This window comes from Heptranchias perlo, chromosome 24, assembly GCF_035084215.1.
Source record: "Heptranchias perlo isolate sHepPer1 chromosome 24, sHepPer1.hap1, whole genome shotgun sequence".
Classification (NCBI taxonomy): Eukaryota; Metazoa; Chordata; class Chondrichthyes; order Hexanchiformes; family Hexanchidae; genus Heptranchias; species Heptranchias perlo.
In genome coordinates, this window is record NC_090348.1 from 4,587,251 (window position 1) to 4,612,023 (window position 24,773).

The 24,773-nt window shown below is 42.9% G+C and overlaps 1 protein-coding gene across 3 annotated transcripts in view; it reads right to left on the bottom strand.

The window, feature by feature from the left end:
- vezt (vezatin, adherens junctions transmembrane protein) overlaps positions 1-24,773 on the bottom strand; it is a 52,681-nt gene that overhangs the window by 17,907 nt on the left and 10,001 nt on the right. The window contains exons 3-4 of one of the 3 annotated variants that reach the window (XM_068004634.1): positions 10,216-10,302; positions 5,917-6,092 (exon numbers count right to left, since the gene is read on the bottom strand). In XM_068004634.1, coding sequence (XP_067860735.1) covers positions 5,917-6,092; positions 10,216-10,302 — 263 coding nt within the window. Of the gene's footprint in view, positions 1-5,916; positions 6,093-10,215; positions 10,303-24,773 lie in introns of those variants that run through there. The other 2 variants (XM_068004635.1, XM_068004636.1) reach the window with 2 other exon arrangements.

Genomic DNA, 24,773 nt, shown 5'->3' on the forward strand with positions numbered 1-24,773 from the left:
AATTGTAAACAATTTTACAACACCAAGTTATAGTCCAGCAATTTTATTTTAAATTCACAAGCTTTCGGAGGCTTCCTCCTTCGTCAGGTGAACGATGTGAAAATGAAATCCTCGAAATGAAATCGCATTTATAATTCACAGAACAATGCTTGGTGATTACAGACAGTTTTTTCAACTGCCCGTTGCCAAGGCAATCAGTGTGCAGACAGACAGGTGTTACCTGCCAGGTCTCAGAATATACAAATCACCAAAAAAAAAACTGGGAGGGAACCCTCCTGTTTGGCGATTGTTGCGCGGTGTCCGTTCATCCGTTGTTGCAGGAAAGGATGCCCCAGAGCATGGTACATTGGCGAGACCATGCAGACGCTGCGACAACGGATGAACGGACACCGCGCAACAATCGCCAAACAGGAGGGTTCCCTCCCAGTCGGGGAACACTTCAGCAGTCATGGACATTCATCCACCGACCTTCGGGTAAGCGTACTCCAAGGCGGCCTTCGAGACACACGACAACGCAAAATCGTCGAGAAGAAATTGATAGCCAAGTTCCGCACCCATGAGGATGGCCTCAACCGGGATCTTGGGTTCATGTCATGCTACACGTTACCCCACCAGCGAACAAATGTTATCTGTTTTTAATATAACGGGTCAGTTGCTGTCTTTTCTATGTTTCTACCTCTCTATCTCTTTTTTTTTGTTTGTTGTTTTTTTTTGGTGATTTGTATATTCTGAGACCTGGCAGGTAACACCTGTCTGTCTGCACACTGATTGCCTTGGCAACGGGCAGTTGAAAAAACTGTCTGTAATCACCAAGCATTGTTCTGTGAATTATAAATGCGATTTCATTTCGAGGATTTCATTTTCACATCGTTCACCTGACGAAGGAGGAAGCCTCCGAAAGCTTGTGAATTTAAAATAAAATTGCTGGACTATAACTTGGTGTTGTAAAATTGTTTACAAGAGAAAGTTAAGGGGGACCTAATAGAAATGTTCAAAATTTTGAAAGGGTTGGAGAATATTGTTTCCACAGGTTGATGAATCTGTATCACCACCATCAACATCCTGGGGGTCACCATTGACCAGAAACTTAACTGAACCAGCCAGATAAATACTGTGGTTACAAGAGCAGGTCAGAGGCTGGGTATTCTGCAGCTAGTGACTCACCTCCTGACTCCCCAAAGCCTTTCCATCTACAAGGCACAAGTCAGGAGTGTGATGGAATATTCTCCACTTGCCTGGACGAATGCAGCTCCAACAACACTCAAGAAGCTCAACACCATCCAGGACAAAGCAGCCCGCTTGATTGGCACCCCATCCACCACCCTAAACATTCACCCCCTTCACCACTGGCGCACAGTGCCTGCAGTGTGAACTATCTACAGGATGCACCATCTACAAGATGCACTGCAGCAACTCGCCAAGGCTTCTTCGACAGCATCTCCCAAACCCGCGACCTTTACCACCTAGAAGGACAAGGGCAGCAGGCACATGGGAACAACACTAAGTCACACACCATCCTGACTTGGAAATATATTGCGGTTCCTTCATCGTCGCTGGGTCAAATTCCTAGAACTCCCTACCTAATAGTACTGCGAGAGAACCTTCACCACACGGACTGCAGCAATTCAAGAAGGTGGCTCACCACCACCTTCTCAAGGGCAATTAGGGATGTGCAATAAATGCTGGCCTTGCCAGCAACGCCCACATCCCATGAACAAATAAAAAAAGGGCATAAATTTATAATCAATATTACAACCATAAAGGGGGAAGCTTAAATTAAACTTTTTCATGCATTAAAATATGCAATACATTACACAAGTGACTACTGAATCCATTTAGGAAGGAATTAAGCACTTGAAAAAGAAAGGGTACAGGGAAAGAGCAGGGGGAATTGGGATTAGACTAAATGGCACGTGTGGAGCTAGGAACAGCATGGGAATGATGCGGCAAATGGCCTCTTCCTGTGCTTAAATTTCTTTGATTCTATGATTTTAGCAGGGTCACCAAAGATTTACTGAGCACAAGGCAGGCATATCACGACAAAGGAGGGAAAATTAAGTAATCAGTTTATCCTCATGCACCTACTAGCAAACTGTACAAATCCACTGGCTGATGTCTCTCAGGCAGACAATGGCATGAAGGAACGCTTTTAATTATAGCTGCCCTTCAGTAATAATATATTTCAACAGTATTCGCTCATCAGGTGTGTGTGTGTGAGAGAGAGAGAGAGAGAGAGAAAAGCCCCTCTGGAGTACGTTACTGTTTTGATAAATTTAATTTTTACAAATCTTTGTTTTCAGCACTTTTATCCCACATAGTGTCATTATGGTACAGCACAGGAGTTGGCCATTTGGCCCATCGTGCCTGTGCCGGTTCTTTGAAACAGCTATCCAATTACTCCCACTACCCTGCTCTTTTGCTGTAAATTTTTTCCCTTCAAGTATTTATCCAATTCCATTTTTGAAGTTACTATTGAATCTGCTTCTACCAGTCCATTCCAGATCATAACAACACCTTGCGTAAAAAAACGTTTCATGTTGCCTCTGGTTCTTCGGTCAATCACCTTAAATATGTGACCTCTGGTTATTGACCTGTCTGCTGCTGGAAACAGTTTCTCCTTATTTACTCTTTCAAAACCGTTCATGATTCTGAACACCTCTATCAAATCTCCCCATAACCTTCTCTGATCTAAAAAGAACAACCCCAGTCTCTCCACATAACTGAAGTCACTCATCCCTGGTACCATTCTAGTAAATCTCTTCTGCACCCCCTCTCTAAGGCCTTGACATCCTTCCGAAAGTCTGGTGCCCAGAATTGAACACAATATTCCAGCTGAGGCCAAACCATATAAAGGTTTAGCATAACTTCCTTGCTGTTGTACTCTATGCCTCGATTAATAAAGCCCAGGATCCCACATGCTTTTTTTTTAAAGAACAGCCTTCTCAGCTTGTCCTGCCGCCTTCAAAGATTTGTATCTGTGCACCCCCAGGTCTCTGATCCTGCACCTCCTTTAAAATTGTACCATTTAGTTTATGTTGCCTTTTTTCATACTTCCTCCCAAAATGTATCACTTCACATTTCTTCTCTGCATTAAATTTCATCTGTCATTTGTGTCTGCCCATTTCATCTGTCTGTCTATGTCCTCCTGAAGTCTGTTACTATCCTCCCAATTTTTTACTACATTTCCGAGTTACATGACATCTGCAAACTTTGAAATTATACCCTCTATACCCAAGTCCAGGTCATTAATATATATCAAAAAGAACAGTGGTCCTAATACCAACCCCTGGGGAAGACCACTGTACACTTCCCTTCAGTTTGAAAACAACCGTTCACCATTACTCTCTGCTTTCTGTCCCTTAGCCAATTTTGTATCTACGCCACCACTGTCCCTTTAATCCTATGGGCTTTAATTTTGCTAACAAGTCTATTATGTGGTATTTTATCTAATGCCTTTTCAAAGTCCACATACACATCAACCATACTACCCTCAACCACCCTCTCCATTACTTCATCAAAGAACTCAATCAAGTTAGTAAAACACAATTTTCCTAAATACCGCACTTAGCATGTGGTTGTGTCCACTCTGGTCAATCCAGAATATAAACAGACTGCACTCCAGAACAAGGGAGTTGCCATATGGAGTGGTTGAAGCTGATAGCACTGATGCATTTAAGGAGTCTTGATGCTTAGATGAGAAAGAAGGAAAGAGAGGGGGGGGGGGAGGCAAGAGGTAATCAGAGTGGGAGGAGGCTCATGTGCAGTATAAACACCAGTATAGACCAGTTGGGTCAATGGCCTGTTCCTGTGATGTAGATTCTTTACTAAATAGTGGGACTGACTTCTCTGATAGCCTGGTACTAAGCCATGCAGGCCAAGAGGACCCAAGTTTGATTCATTTTCTATAGTGAATTAGCTGATCTCAGTCAGGGCAGCAGTTGGGGTTCCACAATTGGCCTTAAATATCCCTGGAAGGAAAAAAAATAAATTCAGCCTGGGTTTACTATTCCCAACTGCTATCAAGTGACTGGAAACTGCATGTGTGAGGACATGGGCAGAGAACAGGATCGGGATTCGTTGGTATGTCTTCCATGATTCTATTGCCTTTCAGCATTTGCCAACATGAAGAGTGGCCACTTGCTAGAAGCACTGGAGGGCTGCTGACCAATGGAACCTTATACCAACAAGAGTCAGTGCCTTCAGAAGAAAAAGGAGGATGGAAAAAGGCCAAGAAATAAATATAAAAGGTAAATAAAAAAAACTGCAAATTCTGCAAGTCTGAAATAAAACGAAAAATGCTGTGAATACATAGAAAGTCCGTCAGCATCTGTAAAGAGAAAAGCCAGGTTATTGATGTTTCGAATACATGCCTTTCATAGGAATGATGATGAAGGATACACATCACATTCATCATTTTTTTCTTTACAAGTAAATAACGGAGTTTAATAACATCTGCCAAAGACTATAAATCGGCCAAGAAACATTTTCAAGTTTCAGAGTTCCTGGCAGACTTCATGCAGTGCTATTTGCAGACAGATAGAATGATCGTGTGCTTGGCACAGTCAGGTGTTGGGGGTGGGCGGCACCCGGTCAGAGTCGGGGGGGGGGGGGGGGGGGGGCGGCCTCGCAGAGTGGGGGCAGGTACTTGTCAGAGTGGGGTGGGGGTGGGGGCTGTCAGAGTTGGGGGGGCGTTGTTCCAAGACCGAGTTTTAGAGCAAGGATGGGTACCAGGTCGAAGGCTGTGGTATTAGGATGGTAGATAGATGTGCAAAGGAAAGAAACTTTAGTAAAATGAAAATTAAGCCAGGGAGCATGGCACAGGCAGGCCCAGAGGGGAATACAGGCAGAGCTGGGTGAGGTGCAAGGCAGGGAGGGATGAGGGGCGAGAAAAGTGAAAGAACTGCCTGCTCTTCAATGAATAGTGCCACAGGATCTTTAACATCAACCTGAATCACTGAAACAGCGGACGTGACTTCAGTTTCATATCTGATTGAAAGGATGGGAAAGAAATTTGAAGCACCCGATTCCTCTCAGTCGGACTCTTGGTGTGTAATTTCATGGCATCTGCATGTTGGAGAAAATCTACTGGTAATTAACGATTTATCATTATTAATTGAAGATTTTCAAGTACTAACTAAAATTTTGTGGTTTTCCATTCAATGGACATGCTCCCTTTAGTCAAAGTGACAGCTCTCACTAACGGGGCAATGCTGGGACATGTGTATACCCTCCCACAACCTACAGCACCAGAGATGCTTGGGAGCAGAGCGGAGACTCAAAATGGCAGGTATCCATGAAAACCGAGAATATCCTGCATTGTCTTTTTAATAACAAAGTGCCTTGTGCAGATAATAAATTCTAGCCTCCCCATCTTCTTTAATAGCTGCAAAATAAACATTATAAAACCATAACACATTATTTGGAGTGAGTCTTTAGCTTAGAGGTGGTATTCCTGTCTCTGAGCCAGAAGGTGAAGGGTCAGGCCCCACCCCAGACAGTCCCAGCGAATTGAGACCGGAGCGCGGCTCTGAATACTGGATTGACGTTCAGAGGGGGGACTTGTCTCCGATGGGTGTGGGTGGCCCCCAATTATAAAGGGCAGATGAGGCTCTTTAGTTTTGGTTTCAGCCCCCCCGAGGAGAAGCCACTCTGAATATAAAAATCGTGAGGAAGGCAACAGGAAACTACCTCAGCTACCCTTCCCTAGTAATTGGCTCAAGAATCTCATGTGTGAGGTTTGAGTTAGGACCGGTCCTGAGGGCAGAACACAACGGATAGACCACATTATTTGTACTTGCAAAACCTTTATTCTAAATGGATATTTGATTAAAGCATAATTGATACAAATGCAAGAATAAGTTTTTTTTAAATGAAAGACTGTTAGAAAGTACAAGAAAAATATTATAGAAAGCATACCAAATATTAGGAGTTCCCCACAACCATTGGGCTGGCAGGTAGCCATTTTCCTGTTGCTGGCCCTGTGCTGAGCTCAGGATGCTGGGGTCAAGCAGCTCAATCAGCTCCACATCCTCCTGCAGAAGCACTTCCTGTTCCAGGATGGTGCGCAGAGAGCACAGTCGAAATCCAATATCCTTGTTAAGCAGGCAAGGGAATAATGGGTTACTATTTTTGTAAAATTATATACAGGATGTAAAGCACGTAGACAAGCTATACAGTGTGCTGCAGGTAGCTTTAAGGCAATCGATGCTTATTGTGGAAGATTTTTTTTCCAGTAAGTACAAACTTTTCTTAGTAATTCATATGAAAGTAATATTACAAAGTGACACTGCATCTTAATAACAGACTAATGGTTATCTAGGAAGGAAATGCATAAAAGATGAGGTACTTCTCATGAGTTACAAGACTACTTTAAGGGTTCAAATGGCAACACAATGAGTGAAACTAGAGGACTTTATAAAATGACATTTATATCTCAAGGGTGAATTACAGCCTTAATTCATTGGCTATCTTATATACTGAAAAACTGTCCTCTCTCTCCTGCGCACCACTATTCCTACCACTATGACATGTTACATTTATATAGTGCCATTAACACAGTATGTCCCATGGTGCTCCTCAGAAGCCAGAATGAACACTAGTAGGAAAAGATAGCTTCATCCTGAGCTGCTTCATCAATGGCCTTCCCTCTGTCATAAAGTTAGGACTGGGGCTTTTCACTGCTGATTCCATGTTCAGCTTCATTCACAACTCATCCGACATTGAAGCAGCACCTGCCATACTACAGCAGGTCCTGGACTACATCTAGGCTCATGTTTACAAGTGCCAGTTCCATTCGGAATGATGACCCCCACTCAGAATGGTGTCCCCTATATCTGGCACCACATAAATGCCAGGCAATGCTCATCTCCAACCAGAAAAGGCCTAACTACCACCCCTGACTTTCAATGGCACTGCCATCATCAGGTCCCACCACCACCAATGCACCAGCCATATTAACAACATGGCTACAAGAGGACGACAGAGACTGGGTACTTTGCGACCAGAGGGTAATTTCCAGACACCTCAAAAGCTCTCTACCATCTACAAGGTTCAAATCAAGAATGTGATGGAATACCCACCAGTTTCCTGTATGGCTACAGCTGTAACAACACTTAAGAAGCTCGCCACCATTCAGGACACAGCAGTCAGCTTGATTGGCACCCCTGCTAATGGGCACAATACTTACCCCTGCACCAGCAGCATTTAGTGGCTGCAGTACATACTATCTATAGAATGCATCGTAGCACCTCGCCAAGCTTATTTCAACAGCATCTCCCAGTCCTAGCACCGAGAAGAAGAGAAGCAAAATTGTGGGAACACCATCACTTCCCAGATACATACTATCCTAACTTGGCCAAACACCGCCATTCCTTCATCATCGCAGGCCAATATCCTGGAATTCCTTACCTAACACCACTATGAGAGCACTATCACCACAAGGACTGCAATGATTCAAGGCGGCCCACCACCACTTTCTCAGGGCAAGTAGAGATGGGCAATAAATGTGACCATGTCAGCATCAGCTACATCCTGAGATGCAGTGGGGAGGGGGAATCAGTGGAGGTCGGTGGATAGGGAAAATAATACGATAGGATAGGAGGGAGTATTTTGGATGAATTGTAGTTTGTGTAAGATGGAGCTCGGGAGTTCGGCAAGAGCATTGGAGAAGTTCAGCCTAGAGGTGATGAAGGCATGTATGAAGGTTTCAGCAGTGGTGGTGGTCAGGTAACAGTAGAGGCAAGCAATGTTCTGGAGGTAAAGGTGGTCTTGGCATTGGATATGAAGAGGTTTTTTGAAGTTCAGCTCAAAATCAAACTGGACACTGATGTTATGCACTGCCACGTTCAGCCTGAGTGTGTGTCTGGGGAAGAGGGCGGAATCAGAAGCTAGGGCGCAGAGTTTTTGGTAAGAACTGAACAGAATAGGTTTGGTCTTGCTAATGCTTAGTTGGAGAAAGTTCTGCATCAACAATGAGTATGGCAGCACATTGGCAGTCATCGAGTTGAGGGTGGTAGAGAGAGGTATAGCAGAGTGTTATCAGCATATATATGGAAGCTGACCCTGTGCCAATGAATGATGTCATGTAACATGGTACAGTAGAAGCTGTTTAACCAGGACACTAGAGTGGAAACTGATTTGTCCCAAGTGCTTCTCCAATCTTTTCAAAGGTGAACTGCGAAACACCTTCCTGAGACGAGGCCAGGTACAATTCATTAAGCTGGATTATTTTACAGGTAGCAAGTGAACATACAGAGCAACATTTGTAATCAAACCTTGCCTTGATCCTCCTAACCACAGAACTTTCCTCTACAATAATAATCAAGAAACATGCCACATTATTGCTTTCAGCAAATTCACTCAAATTTTTCTGGTTCAGACTTCTGATTCTGATCAGCTCTGGGCTAAGATGAGCAAACTTCCCCATACGAGGCCAGGCTTCCTTCCCACATAGCTGACTGACTGCCTGCCTGCCCATATGTCTCTTTTCTCCTACATGATGAGTGTTCACAGGAAGTGGAAGGGCAGGGCTCCGACTCCTTCCCCGTTTAGGGATTCACTAGTTGGCCTGTCAACTAAACAGACTACCGCCTCTCTCCCATTCCAAGAGTATATTCTCAGCAGGTACCTCATGCAGGTCCGAAATGAATAGAATTATTCCCACTATTATGGGTGTGGTTGTTTTGATAGGCCATCAGAGACAAGATGTTATAAACTGGATAGCCCAGTGGTGAAGGATAGAATACTTAGAGCCTGGTCTTCAATTGCTTTCAAGCCTTTATTCACAGAGATCAACACAACCCACACCCTAGATCAGTTCTCTTGTAAATGGATACAAGCGAGTCCCCAATTGATACGCACCACCTAAATACAATTAACACTAATTGATATAAATAACATGGATACAATTAACACAAGAGGTAATTTAATCTACCCCTGCCCCGGTACATGATCAGATGCCGGCGGCCCATTTTACATGCAGCCCAATTTTACTTTCCATCAAATTCAATGGAAAGTAAAGTCGAACAGCGTGTAAAACGGGCAGTTGATCTGTTTCCCACCAAGTGAGTTAGGTTAAAATTGCCCCCATAGCTTAATGCTTCTGCTTGTTCTGGACAACAATAAGGGATAGTAGACGCGTGAACGTATTAACCCCAACCCCCCCTGTCTCAGTGCTGCAGCCTGTGTGTTTTTAAAAAAAAACTTGTGCAAATTCACTTTGTTTCAAAACATAATCCTTAAATATAACTCATCACCAAATCCTCTCAGCGAAGACAACAGAAATTCCGAAACGTGACACCAGCACTTGAGTTGGCTGTGAGACTCCGTTGTTCTCGTGAAGCACAAACAAAGCTGAGTTTTGCAGCTGACTGAAATGCCAGCTGACCGAACAGCAGTCATAACTAGATGGATAGGAATTGGTCAACCAGATAAACCAATGGCTCCATACGTTGGAAATTGTTAAGCAAAATCTGTTCCCAGCGGGCCGTCCCTATAAAACAGATGTCTTGCTTATCCATATCACATTTAAATAACTTCTATTGTCCTAGGATGGCTTCTGAATGCAGCCCTTTTATTTTGCTAAGGAGTCAGCTCAGCGAGAACTCCTGCTGCCTTTATCTGCGAAGGGTGAATTTTTAATTAGTGCTTTGAAGTGAAACAATGAGAAATGATCTTCGAAGGGCAGACTGATCAAATAGATGTAGTAGGGTGAGGAGGAACCAAGAGATCAACATAAAATATTTATTTTCTTGCCAATATATAGCAGATGTGCTGAGAGAGCAGTTATAGGAAAAAAAAGTATTAATTCAGATTTGATTCACATTCTGAAGATAAACAACATTGTGCAAAAGTCCTGTACAAAGTTTTCTTAAGTTAGCAGCTTGCATGTGATGTGTGTAGTAATATGCAGTGTGGAAAGATGCAAGATCCGTATATTCTGTACAGCTACCACCAAAATGCTGCTTGTAAATAACGAAACCAATTTGATCAAGCCGCTCAGTTCTAAGCATACAAAATTCACAAAACATATAGATTTTCATTATATTAAACATGGTCTGGAATATGCACCAGCAGAGGTAAATTCTGCAGTTTTGAATTTAAAAAACTATCTAATGCATTGGCAATGACAATTTTCTGACAATTAGATTTAAGTTATAAACTGCAGGGTCAAAAAGTTCTCTAATGAAGCTGCAAGATCGTTATGCAAAGCCTTACCAGTGATTCCAAAACATTCATTCTTTTGGTTCCAGTGAATGGATTCCATTTTTGAAGAACATCTACAATCTTCAATAAAAAGTTCCTCTGCATTATGAAAAGACAAGAACAAATCATAGAATGGTTACAGCACAGAAGGCGGCCATTTGGCCCATCGAGTCCATGCCGGCTCACTGCAAGAGCAATCCAGCTAGTCCCACTCCCCCGTCTTTTCCCCGCAGAGCTGCAAGATATTCTCACTACATTCGTTCATTTATGTTATGTGCACCTCTATAGGATAAGGTGTAAGTTTTCAATAAACACTTATTTGGCTGTTAGTCATAATTTCAACCAGATAATCCAAGTGCCAGGCAACAAATAGCTATAAAAATGCTTACATTAAATGCACTAATACCATTAAATAACCCATGCTCATTAAGATGTGATATAAGTGTCCCACAAGGTAGATTTTTAAATGAAACCTGCTGTTCTTTGTCATTCTAGCATCCTTCACACACCGTAAGAACGTGCTCAATCTTGATTAATTCCCCCACGTAACCCATGCTTTTGCGCTGTGTAAAGGTCCGGGACTTGCTCGACAGCAGAGTCTTCCTCTTCCCCCCCTCCCGGTGTCATTGATTTTTAGAGTCAGGCCCTGCAGATTTTAGTGAGCTTCAGGAGACAGTACAATTTTCAACTCTTAAGTGCGTAATTCTTATATTTCTATCGATCTTACTGGTTTCTCTTTTAGTTGACTCCTCGCGTACAAGCTTTGCAGGCCTGACCCCTCCTTTCTTGAACTCCAGGATACTTGTCCTTTTAACTGATCTGGCAAAACTGCCTATTTTGGGTACAAAATCACTGTTCTCAAAGCCTCTGTTAAGAACCCCATGTCTCGTTTGCTCAACAGGCCTAGTCTAAAATGCAATAAATACCTGAGATTCTCAGGTAAACTAGTGAAGGGTTTCTTCTTGCACCCATGATATTTCCATAATTATGGCCTCCTCTTTCAGCCTGCTTTCTCCCCAGATAGAGTTCAATTCCGTGGCTATCTAACCAGATAGATATATAGCAACAAGTTGCCCTCTTCCTGCACCTGGATGTATTGGATAGCATTATCACCTGAGTCAGAAGGCTGTGTATTCAAGTCCCACCCCAGAGACTTGAGCCCATAATCCAGGCTGACACTCCACTGATGGCCTGCTGCACTGTCAGATGTGCCATCTTTCAGGTGAGATGTTAAACAGAGGCCCCGTCTGCCCTCTCAGGTGGACGTAAAAGATCCCATGACACTATTTCGAAGAAGAGCAGGGAAGCTCTCCCCGGTGTCCTGGCCAATATTTATCCCTCAACCAACATCACCAAAACAGATTATCTGGTCATTATCACATTGCTGTTAGCGGGATCTTGCTAAGCCCAAATGGGCTGCCGCATTTCCCTACATTACAACAGTGACGACATTTCAAAAGTGCTTTGGGACATCCTGAGGTTGTGAAAGGCACTATATAAATGCAAGTTCGTTCTTTTCTTTTATCCTTCACCTAACAAAAATCTATTGATCGCAGTCTTGAAAATTTCAACTGACCCAGCATCAAGAGTGTTTTGGGAGAAGAGAGTTCCAGATTCCCACTACCCTTTGTGTGAAAAGGTGCTTCCTGGTTTCACTCCTAATTGGCCGAGCTCTAATTTTAGGATTGTGCCACTTATTCTGTATTCACCCCCCAGAGGAAAGTTTCTCTGCATCTACCCTATCAAATCCCTTTATCATTTTAAACACCTCAATTAGGTTACCCCTCATCAAGCGGTCATTCTTCTACACTCAAGGGAATACAAGCCAAGTTTATGTAACCTGTCCTCATAATTTAACCCTGTAAGTGGTGAATCCACGCTGTACCCCCTCCAAGGCCAATATATCTTTCCTGAGGTGTGGTGCCCAAAATTGAACACAGTACTCCAGATGGGGTCTGACCAAGGCTCTGTACAATGGAAACATCACATCCTCACTTTTGTTTTTCAACCCTCTTGAGATAAAGGCCAGCATTCCATTAGCATTTTTTTTTACTTGTGCACTAGCTTTTAAAGATTTGAGTACATGACATCTAAATCCCTCTGTTGCTACACAGATCCTAGTCTCCCACCATTGAGAACATTTTCCAATTTGTCTTTCTCGGATTCAAAATGGATGAATTCACACTTCCCCACGTTGAACTCCATTTTCCACGATTTTGCTCATTCATTTAGTCTGTGTATGCCACTTTGTAACTTCCTGCTCCCATCTACACAACTTATTGTGCTGTGCCTCCTAACTTAGTGTGATCTGCAAACTTGGATATACAACTCTCTCCCTTCATCCAAGTCATACCTGTGAGGATAAGGATAAAGGCTGTTGGAAGAACAGTCAGAATGCTGACCATGGCACCCTGGAGTAGGAGACTGTCCAAAATGGGGAGGAGGAGAAGCGTAATGTGGTAGTTTTAGGGGATTTAATAATTAGAGGGACAGACAGCATCCTTTATGAGCAAGATCGAGAGTCTCACATGGCATGTTGCCTACCTGGTGCCAGGGTGAGGGTAATCTCGAACCGGCTTGAAAGGATATTGGAGAGGGAAGGGGAGGGGGAGGATATTGGAGAGGGAGGGGGAGGGGGAGGATCCAGTCGTTGTGGTCCATGTTGGGACCAACAACACAGGAAAGAGTAGGCAAGAGGTCCTGTTCAAAGAGTACCAGAAGTTAGGAACTAAATTTAAAAAACAGGACCTCGAGGTTTATAATCTCTGGAAAATGCAAATTGGCGTAGGGGTAAGCAATTAGGGAGGTGAACATGTGGCTGAAGGAGTGATGTGGGAAGGAAGGGTTCCATTTTATGGGACACTGACACCTGAACCGGGCTGGGACCAGGGTCCTAGTGGAAAGCATAAATAGCGGTCACAAGGACCGTAAACTAGTAAATAGGGGGGCGTGGGGAGGGGGAGGGCTCAGGTGGAAAAGGTAGTATAAATAATAATTCTAAAGCAAAAAAAAGGAAGAGAGTAGAGTGATAGTCAGAAATTATGCTTTAGGCACGACAGGTAAAGGGAAAACTAAAAGATGTAAAGTAATTAAATTAGAAGAGAGAAATAAGAAATGTAAGAGAAAAACAACATTAGAGCAGGACAGGTTAGGGTGTGTGGCCCAAATACAAACGTTCTTCATACAAACGCACAGAGCATAAGGAACAAACTGAATGAATTGCAGGCTCAAATTCAACTTTGAGGGTACGACATTGTAGCCATTACTGAGTCACAGCTGCAAGACGGTCAGGACTGGGAACTGAATATACCAGGTTATAAAATCTACTGGAAGGATAGGGAAACTGGTAGAGGGGGAGAAGTAGCCTTAGTGATTAAGGATGAAATTACTTCAGTGATAAGAGAGAACATAACGATAGGTAAGCAGGCAGTGGAGACTTAATGGGTAGAATTAAGAACTAGGAAACGGTTTAAGACTGTGGTGGAGGTTGTGTATAGGCCCCCTGGTAGCAGCTGTGAAGTGGTAGAATGTATAAATGCAGAGATTTTTTTTATTCATACATGGGATGTGGGCGTCGCTGGCAAGGCCAGCCCAGCATTTATATCCCATCCCTAATTACCCTTGAGAAGGTGGTGGTGAGCCGCCGCCTTGAACCGTTGCAGTTCACCGTATGGTAAAGGTACTCCCACAGTGCTGTTAGGTAGGGTGTTCCAGGATTTTGACCCGGCAACGATGAAAGAACAGCGATATATTTCCAAGTCAGGATGGTGTGTGACTTGGAGGGGAACATGCAGGTGGTGATCCCATGACCCTGCTGCCCTTGTCCTTCCAGGTGGTAGAGGTCGCGGGTTTGGGAGGTGCTGTGAAGAAGCCTTGGCGAGTTGCTGCAGTGCACCTTGTAGACGGTACACACTGCAGCCACGGTGTGCCAGTGGTGGAGGGAGTGAATGTTCAAAGTGGTGGATGGGGTGCCAATCAAGCGGGCTGCTTTGTCCTGGATGGTGTTGAGCTTCTTGAGTGTTGTTGGAGCTGCACTCATCCAGGCAAGATTAGACAAGCACGTAGCAAAGGCAGAGTGGTTTTAATGGGAGATTTTCACTTTCATACTGATTGGGATAAGCAGACGAGCTCATGTCAGAAAGGTAGAGAATTTCTTGACTGTGTTCAAGACAGCTTTCTGCAACAATATTTCCTAGAACCAACAAGGGAGCATGTCATATTAGATTTAATAATGAGTAGTGAGCCAGATTTAGTTAACAGGCTAACAGTGCGTGAACATTTATCTGATAGCGATCATATGATCGAGTTCAATGTTGTGTTTAAGAACATAAGAACATAAAAAATAGGAGCAGGAGTAGGCCATACGGCCCCTCGAGCCTGCTCTGCATTCAATAAAATCATGGCTGATTTTCGACCTCAACTCCACTTTCCCGCCCGATCCCCATATCCCTTGATTCCCTTAGGGTCCAAAAATCTATCGAACTCAGCCTTGAATATACTCAATGACTGAGCAGCCACAGCCCTCTGGGGTAGAGAATTCCAAACATTCAAAACCCTCTAAGCGAAGAAATTTCTCCTCATCTCAGTCTTAAATGGCCGACCCCTTATCCTGAGATTATGTCGCCTAGTTCTGGACTCTCCAGCCAGGGAAAACAGCTTCTCAGCATCTACCCTGTCAAGCCCGCTCAGAATCTTCTACGTTTCAATGAGATCACCTCTCATTCATCTAAACTCCAGAGAGTATGGGCCGATTCTACTCAATCGTTCCTCATAGAATAACCCTCTCATCCCAGTGAACCTTTGTTGCAACCGCCTCTAAGGCAAGTATATCCTTCCTTAGATAAGGAGACCAAAACTATACATAGTACTCCAGGTGAGGTCTCACCAAAGCCCTGTACAATTGCAGCAAGACTTCCTTACTCTCGTACTCCAACCCCTTTGCAGTAAAGGCCAACATACCATTTGCCTTCCTAATTGCATGCTGTACCTGCATGTTAATTTTTTGTCCTTCGTGTACAAGGGCACCCAAATCTCTCTGCACACCAACATCTAACAGTTTCTCACCATTTAAAAAATATTCTGTTTTTCTATTCTTCTTACCATCATGAATAACCTCATATTTCCCCACATCATACTCCATCTGCCACTTTCTTGCCCACTCACTTAACCCTTTGCAGACACTTTGTGTCCTCCTCATAGCTTACTTTCCCACCTAGCCTTGTATCGTCAGCGAACTTGGATACAATACAATCGGTCCCTTCATCTAAGTCATTAACATAGATTGTAAGTAGCTGAGGCCCAAGTATTGATCCTTGCGGCACCCCACTAGTTACAGCATGTCAAACTGAAAATGACCCGTTTATTGGTACTCTCTGTTTTCTGTCTATTAACCAATCTTGTCTCCATGCTAATATATTACCCTCAGCCCCATGAGCCCTTATCTTATGTAAGTGTTTGAAAGGGAGATACCCGTAACAGCTACTAAGATTCTAAATTTAGGTAAGGCCGACTTCAAGGGGATGAGATAGAAACTGTCCACAGTGAACTGGGCAAATCTGTTAATGGGTAAAACGACAGATGATCAGTGGCAGGTGTTCAAAAAAGAATTTAACATGATACAGAACCAGTTTATACCCCTAAGGAGCAAGAGCTCTACTTGCCAAAACAAATACTCATGGACAACAAAAGAGGCAAGGGACAACATAAAACTAAAAGAAAAAGCATACAAAAATGAAAAAAGTAGCACAGATGCTGGCAACTGGGAGAGATACAAAGAACAGCAAAGGGTGACAAAACAATTGGTAAGAGCTACAAAAAGGGAGTAAGAAATGAAACTTGCAAGGGCTATCAAAATCAACACAAAAATTTTTTACAATTATATTAGGAAAAAGAGGGTGGTCAAGAGCAATGTGGGCCCCTTAAAAACTGATAATGGTGATATTGTAAATGAAAATAAGGAAATGGCGGACATGTTAAATAATTACTTTGCTTCAGTATTTACAGTAGAGGAAGTGGATAGCATGCCGAACACCCCAAGGAAACTAATTCTGAATTAGAGTCGGGGACTCACCATAGTTAATGTAAGCAAATTAACAGTAATGAAGAAAATAATGGCACTAAAGAGTGACAAATCCCCATTACCAGATGGTTTCCATCCCAGGGTTTTAAAGGAAGTAGGTGAGAACATTGAAAAAGCCCTAACTATAATCTTCCAAAGTTCTCTCAATTCAGGAACCATTCCTTTAGATTGGAAAATTGCACATCACTCCGCTATTTAAGAAAGGTGAAAGAGGGAAACGAGGGAATTATAGATCAGTTAGCCTAACATCTGTTGTCGGGAAATTACTAGAGTCAATAATTAAGGATAGAGTGACTGAACACCATGAAAATTGTCAGCTTATCAGAGAGAGCCAGCATACATTTGTAAAGGGTAGGTCATGCCTAACGAACCTGATTGAATTTTTTGAAGAGGTGACTAAAGTAGTGGACAGGGGAATGTCTATGGATGTTGTATATATGGACTTCCAGAAGGCATTCAATAAAGTCCCTCATAAGAGACTGTTAGCTAAAGTTGAAGCTCATAGAATTGAGGGCAAATTATTGACCGGGTTAGGAAATTGGCTGAGCAACAGGAGACAGAGAGTAGAGTAATGGGCAGGTATTTAAATTGGCAGAATGTGACTAGTGGTGTCTCACAGGGATCTGTGTTGGGGCCTCAACTAGTCATTGTATTTATTAATGACTTAGATGACAGGATAAATTGCCACATATCCAATTTTGCTAATGACACAAAGATAGGTAGCATTGTAAGCAGTGTAGATGGAAGCATAAAATTACAGAGCGCTATTACAGGATTAGGTGAATGGACAAAACTGTGGCAAATGGATTTCAATGTAGGCAAGTGTAAGGTCATCCACTTTGGATCTAAAAAGGATAGATCAGAGTACTTTCTAAATGGTGAAAAGCTTGAAACAGTGGAGGTCCAAAGAGACTTAGGGGTCCACGTACATAGATCATTAAATAGTCATGGATAGGTACAGAAAATAATCAAAAAGGCTAATGGAATGCTGGCCTTTATATCTGGAGGACTAGAATACAAGGGGATAAAAGTTCTGCTACAGCTGTACAAAGCCCTGGTTAGACCACACCTGAAGTACTGTGTTCAGTTCTGGGCACCGCATCTTAGGAAGGATATATTGGCTTTGGAGGGAGTGCAGTGTAGATTTACTAGAATGATACATGTACTCCAAGTGTTAAATTACGAGGAGGTATTACACAAACTAGGGTTGTATTCCCTGGAATTTAGAAGATTAAGGGGTGATTTGATTGAAGTTTTCAAGATATTAAGGGGAACTGGTAGGGTAGATAGAAAGCAACTATTTCCACTGGTTGGGGAGTCTAGGACTAGGGTTGAATCTGCCTCCCACCCAACCCCAGCAGTGCATTCCAGATCCTAACTGCTCGCTGTGTAAAAAAATATTTCCTCATGTCACCTTTGGTTCTTTTGCCAATCACCTTAAATCAATGTCCTCTGGTTCTTGACCGTTCCACCAATGGGAACAGTTTCTCTCTATGTACTCTGTCTAGGCCCTTCATGATTTTGAATACCTCTATCAAATCTCCGCAACCTTCTCTGTTCCAAGGAGAACAACCCCAGCTTCTCCAGTCTATCTACGTTACTAAAGTCCCTCATCCCTGGAATCATTCTAGTACATCTTTTCTGTACCTTCTCTAAGGCTTTCACATCTTTCCTGAAGTGCGGTGCTCAGAACTGGACACAATACTCCAGTAGTGGTCGAACAAGTGTTTTATAAAGGTTCATCGTGACTTTCTTGCTTTTGTACTCTATGCCTCTATTTAAAAAGCTCAGGATCCCGTATGCTTTTTTAACCGCTTTCTCAACCTACCCTGCCACCTTCAACTATTTGAGCACATATACCCCCAGATCTCTCTGTTCCTGTACCCGTTTTAGAATTATGCTCTTTATTTTATATTGCCTCTCCTTGTTCTTCCTACCGAAATGTATCACTTCGCATTTTTAAAATTTCATCTGCCACGTATCCGCCCATGCCATCAGCCTGTCTATATCCTCTTGAAGTCTATCACTATCCTCCTCACTGTTCACTGCCCTTCCAAGTTTTGTGTCATCTGCAAGTTTTGAAATTGTGCCTGTACACCCTAGTCCAAGTCATTAATATATATCAAGGAAAGCAGTGGTCCTAGTACTGACCCCTGGGGAACACCACTGTACACCTCCCTCCAGTCCGAAAAACAACCGTTCACCACTACTCTGCTTTCTGTTACTTAGCCAATTTTGTATTCGTGCTTCACTGCCCCCTTTATTCCATGGGCTTCAATCTTGATGACAAGCCTATTATGCGGCACTTCATCAAACGCCTTTTGAAAGTCCATATACACCACATCAACCGCACTGCCTTCATCTATCCTCTCTGTTACCTCATCAAAAAACTCAATCAAGTTGGTTAAACACAATTTGCCTTTGACAGATCCGTGATGGTCTTCCCTAATCAATCCACACTTGTCCAAGTGACTGATAATTCTGTCCAGGATCATCGTTTCTAAAAGTTTCCCCACCACCGAGGTTAGACATAGCCTAAAAATTAGAGCCAGGACTTTAAGGAGTGAAGTTAGGAAACACTTCTACACGCAAAGAGTGGTACAGGTTTGGAACTCTCTTCTCCAAACGGCAGTTGATGCTAGCTCAATTATTAATTTTAAATCTGAGATTTTTGTTAACCAAAGGTGTTAAGGGATATGGGGCTTTAGCGGGTATATGGAGTTAGGTCACAGATCAACCATGATCTCACTGAATAGTGGAACAGGCTCGAGGGGCTAAATGGCCTGCTCCTGTTCCTATATTCCTACATAATGGTGAAAAGCTGAGGCCCCAGTACAAATCCCTGTGAAACACCACTTGTCACATTCTGCTAATCAGAGAATGTTCCCTTTATCCATACTCTCTGTCTCCTACCTCCCAACCAATTACCAACCCTTGTCACAAGGTTACCTCCAATTCTGTGCACTTTCATTTTTGCTAATAATCTCTTGTGTGGAACCTTATCAAATGTCTTCCGGAAGTCCAAATGGACAACTTACATAGACACTCCCATATCCACCATGTTAGTGACCTCCTCACAAAACGTTACTTGATTAGTCAGAAATGACTCTTCACAAATCCATGCGGACCCTGTTGGTTCTGCTCATTCCTGTCCAAGTGCTCAGACACTCTGTCGCTGATGATAGATGCCAGTAATATCCCCACAACTGATGTTAAACTGACAGGTCTGTAGATACTTGGTTTCTCCCTCCCACCCTTCTTAAATGATTGAGTGACATTTTCAATTTTCTAATCCAAAAGGCACAATTTCCAAATTTGGAGAGCTTTGGAAAATTATGGCCAAAGCATCTGCAATTTCTTCATCTATTTCTTTTAATACCCTGGGGTAGAAACCATCAGGTCCTGGAGATTTGTGCATCTTAAGTCCCATTATTTTTTCCATTATCATTCTTAACTTATATTAAATCCACTCAGTTCCTCCCCTTAACTTATTTCTAGATTCCCGGTACCATTGGTGTTTTGTCCTCTTCCTCCACTGTGAAAAGTATTCATTTAACAAGTCTGCCATTTCCTTATTGCTCATTATAGTCTCATCTGCATCAATCTTGAATGGGCCCACTTTAACTTTACTACTCTCTTTTTCTTAATATATTAATAAAAATTTTCCTATTAGCTTTGATATCCCATGCAAGTTTTTTTCATATTCCCTTTTTGCACCTCTCATTACTTTCTTTGTAAGCCTTTGTTGCCTTTATAGCTCTTCTTTGTATTTGTGTAAGCCTTTTCTTTTAGCTTGATACTGTCTTACCTCATTTGTTGACCATGTTTGCTTAACTGCACAAGTGGAGCTTTTGCCTTTTAAAAAGGTATGTACTGGCTTTGTACTGTACCAAGTACTTCTGTGAATACATCCCACTGTTTGCCTGGGTGCAGCAAATAGAGGAAAATTAGGCAAGGAGGTTTGTACGCCCATAAGGGAGCCCTTCCGATTTTTTGTTTGTTCATTTTCCTCTTCAGTCTTGCTGGACCCCAGGATCCTTCTCTACAGACTACTGCACCCCCTTTTCCACTCCCAGATCCTGGGACTCCCTCAGTACTCAGAAACCCCAAAACAGTATTTCCAACGCTCTCTGTTCAAGGAATTGCCCCCATTGCTCTTAGACCCCATGACATACCTTCCCAATATTCCCTGAACCCAGGATCCCTCTCTCAGATCCCAGGACCCAGTGTTTTCAGAATCCTGCCCCTCATTCCCCCAAGTCCTTCTAGACCTTGGGAACCCCTCAAAATATTGCTAGAACCTGAGACTCCATCCCAGTATTGCCAGACCCTGGCCCCCTTCCCATATCTGACCCAATGGCCCTGATAACAATTAAACATGACAGCGTATACCCTGAAGTTTATAACACAATCTAAGGATTCTAATAAGCACCATGCATTACTCTTCCTAGTTTCAATAGTCAGAAACATCTATTATTTCCCAACCCAAGCTTATCAGGAATGTCTCTGGTAATAAACAACTCCTGAGCTCTGACTAAACATCTCAACCTATAACCTATCAAGAAGTACAGAAACTGTTAACAGAATGAAATCAATTTAATAATTGTGGGGGAAAAAAAAGTATTGCTAATTACCGAAAACACTAAACTATTATTTCTGTTGTAACTTCCGGGTGAAATGTACACTTCGTGTCTTATACAGTAACAGATAAAAATCGTGCTGACTGAGCCCTAGCTTGTTTGATTACATTTTTCAGTCAATGCGTATGTTAATTAATAAGGTTACTTTTCAGTCAGTCATTCATTATCACTGGAATGTTACCATTCATCTGTGTTTGTGAGACTAGATTGAATATATAGTAAAGTGCCAGGTCATTGGGTCCATTTTAATAAGTAAATTATTTTAATTTCCTAAATTGACTAAAGTTCAGCAAATAAATATTATGGACCAAGAGTCCAAAATATTTCTGTTGACTGTAATATTATAATCATTCAAATTATATTGTCCATAATGAAAATATTGTCCTATATATAGTCCACAAACAGAAGAGACCACACAACCCATTCAATGGTCTTCTTTGTCCAAGCAGAATACAACATATAAAGAGACAATTTCATCTGTAGCATTCTAACTTATACAACTATGTGCAACACTTTTTTTGTGTAGTTAAAAACTAAAAAATAACTTTTCACAGTACAAGTGTTGTTTCAGTTTTGTGAGTTAGTATGTAGTACCACCCAGACTGGTTATGGTGCTCGTCATTATGATACATGGAATTCCATCAGCTGACTGCTCCTCATTCCTACATTCATCAAATTTTTCTTTTGAGTGTCGCCATAATCCAAAGTCTCATTCATTTGAACTCATTCTTGCTGTCATGAGTGCACTACTTTGCCAAGTTTTGTCTCCTCCAAAACAAAATATTCAGCCTGATATTTTGTCTCTATCTATATCTAACAAGGCCAATAAAAATCCTAAAGGTTTGGCCTTAAAACTGGTATAAAATCCTGAGTACGGTCGCAATGTTTACGTGATATTTTTAAGAATAAATTTATACATGCAAAATATTACAAGATCAATATTAAATGCTACGTTTATTTTAAGGAGATTACTAACTGTTGATATTTCACACTAGTGAAAATGAAACTAAAAAATCAATACACTGATGCTACAGTATGCTATGGTATCAGTGGTAGACTGTAGGTTTACAGGTGAATCCCCACACTGTCAGTTACCAATTTAAGGAGTGCATTTCTGGGAAAGTACCATAGAGTGGAGGTTACTTCACAGAGAGAGAGAGCAAATGCAGCAAAGTCACATGGCCAGCTCTCGCACACCTCAGAGGTTGAATTCATGATGGAGCACTCAGTTCACCTGCCTTCTTGGCCAAGGCACGGTGGAGTAACTGAAAAGTGGGAAAGAGGGGGAAAAATAATCAGCTGATTTGTCCTACTCCATGCAATGTTCCAGTGATATGACCCGAAATCAAAACAGCTGTCTTATTTTCAAGCACTGTTGCCCATATCTCATCGGCAGTGATGTATTACAGGGTCTATTAGTCGTAAGAAATGTAGTAAAGGGATGAGCTTTGATGGGCTGAATGGCGTTTTCTCATCCCTGACTTATTAAAAAAATCTTAGAATTATAGGTCTTTCATACTCCTGAAATGCATCTGCTAGTGCAATGACCTGCGTTTCCACCATAAAACAACACTCAACAGCTTAAAACTACTCTGTCAGAAGAGGGGTAATAAAAGAACTGAAAGCAGTTTTCGTTTTAAACTGTTGAAGATTTTATGCCTTGTTTCCAATTCCATTCCATGAGACTGTCTCTAACAATATGCTGTTCCTTTTCAATGAATGATTTGTATTCATTTGTATATTTACTGATTATTTTAATGAATGTTTGTTAGCTATACAAGGAAGACTCATTTATCTATATTAGAAACAAATCTAAAAATGTAAAATCACCAATAATTTTGCTTCACAAAACTTATAAAGCTTTAAAACAGGAATCAAAAGTGAGGTTTTAGTTGAGAGTAGAGCCTAATCTTTGGATTGATGGGCTGGTGAACCAGCACACATGCCTTGCAATGACATGGCCTTATGTCTTGGCTGTGTATCAGAGAATATTTTCCACACCGCCTGAGGAAGGGGAAAGCCCCCGAAAGCTTGTGGGATTAAAAATAAAATTGTTGGACTATAACTTGGTGTTGTAAAATTGTTTACAATTATCAGAGAATAGTGGGCAGAAGCCACATGCTTCTTCACAGGGGAGAAACAAAATTACTGAGTGACAAGGGCAGAGGCCTGGGAACAAGTTGTTGACCACCTGCTGGTCAGATGTCATGTGTATGGAGAGTCTGGATGGTGGGGGGGGGGGGGGGGGGGGGGGGGGAGTGGGATATAGGTGAATATTAAATATACAAATCTCTAGCGTTGTGTCAGCCTTGGCTCAGTGGTAGCTCTCTCGCTTTCGGTCAGAAGGTCATGGGTTCAAGCCCCACTCCAGAGACTTGAGCACGTTATCTAAACTAACACTCAGTGCAGTACTAAGGGAGATGCCATTTTTCAGATGAGACGTTAAATCGAGGCCCATCTGCCTTGTCAGGTGGATGTGCCGTGGAATCTTTTACTATCTGGGGACATGTCAGATATGTTCACGTTGTGACTCTTGTTAATCTCCCAATGTAACGAACCATGGGAGAGACCGAATGTGACAATTCACACTGAGATTGCAATTTAAGACATAGACATGGCATAAATGGCCCTTTTCAGGGCCTCAGCCAAAGACAGCATTCAAAATTGTCAGCATCAACATGGAGGGATTTTCGGCAGAGAAGGCTGACATCCTCTCTGGCATGAAAGCAGATAGGTTGGGGGTAATTTTAACCCCCAAGAACGGGTGGGTTGGGGGCGGGTTGGAGGTTAAAATAACAGCTTCTTGGAGTGGGACTGCATCCCGGCTTCAATGCACCCACATCCAGGGTTGACCCAGGCAGGTTTGTATGCGGGCGCAAAACAGACACCCGGAAGACCCGCCCTCATTTAAAGCCGGCGGGCCGATACTTAGAGGGACAATGTACCTCATTGAAATAGTTAAGGTACTTAAGTTTTTGTGTATTGCAAAAGTTAAATGAACTTAACATTACCTGTTGGGTTTCCTATCGCTTCTGATTCACGTCAGGTGAAAGCAGACGGCAGGAAGGGCCGGATCCATGAGGTGAGTGCCTTTATTACACTGCCTTTGGGCCCGAAGGAGCAGGAGTGTTTCATCCAGGCCCAACAAGCTCACCTGGCGCGATATGACCCACAATCAGTCAACTGCGCCTCCCACCCGACGCTGGATCCCCCCCCACCCCCGATCTCCAACCTGGATCCCCCGATCCCGGCTGACCCCGCCCCCCACCCCCAATCTCCAACCTGGATCCCCCGATCCCTGCTGACCACTCCCCCCCCACCCCCCCCCCCCCCCCACGATCCCTGATGAGCCCCCCAATCCCAATGCTGGCTGACCCCCCCACTCCGATCCCGATGAGCCCCCCAATCCCAATGCTGGCTGACCCCCCCACTCCGATCCCGATGTGGGCTAACACCACCCCCCCGCCCCGATCATGCTGGCTGGACCCCCCTGATGTCGTCCACGTCCCCCCCCACCTCCCTCCGATTTTTTCCAAGGCCCACGATCTCTTTCCCTCCCGTCCCCCTCTCTGATTCACCATTCCTTTCCCTTCCGACAGGCAGCCAGTTCCGCGTGGGCAACCCGGAAGCACAAATTGAGTGCTTCAATTTCACAACCTTCAGTTGAGTTATGGTCGCAAATTGCGACGCACTCATTTGGCTTCCGGGTTTCCCACGCGAATATCTAGGGACGGGCTGAGTTCCCGGCTTCAAGTTAAAATCATGCCCCATGTACTCTTGTGCAAGAGACACAACAGTATCAAACGTTCCTGGCATGCACATTGCTGTGAACATCAAAAGTAACACCTATG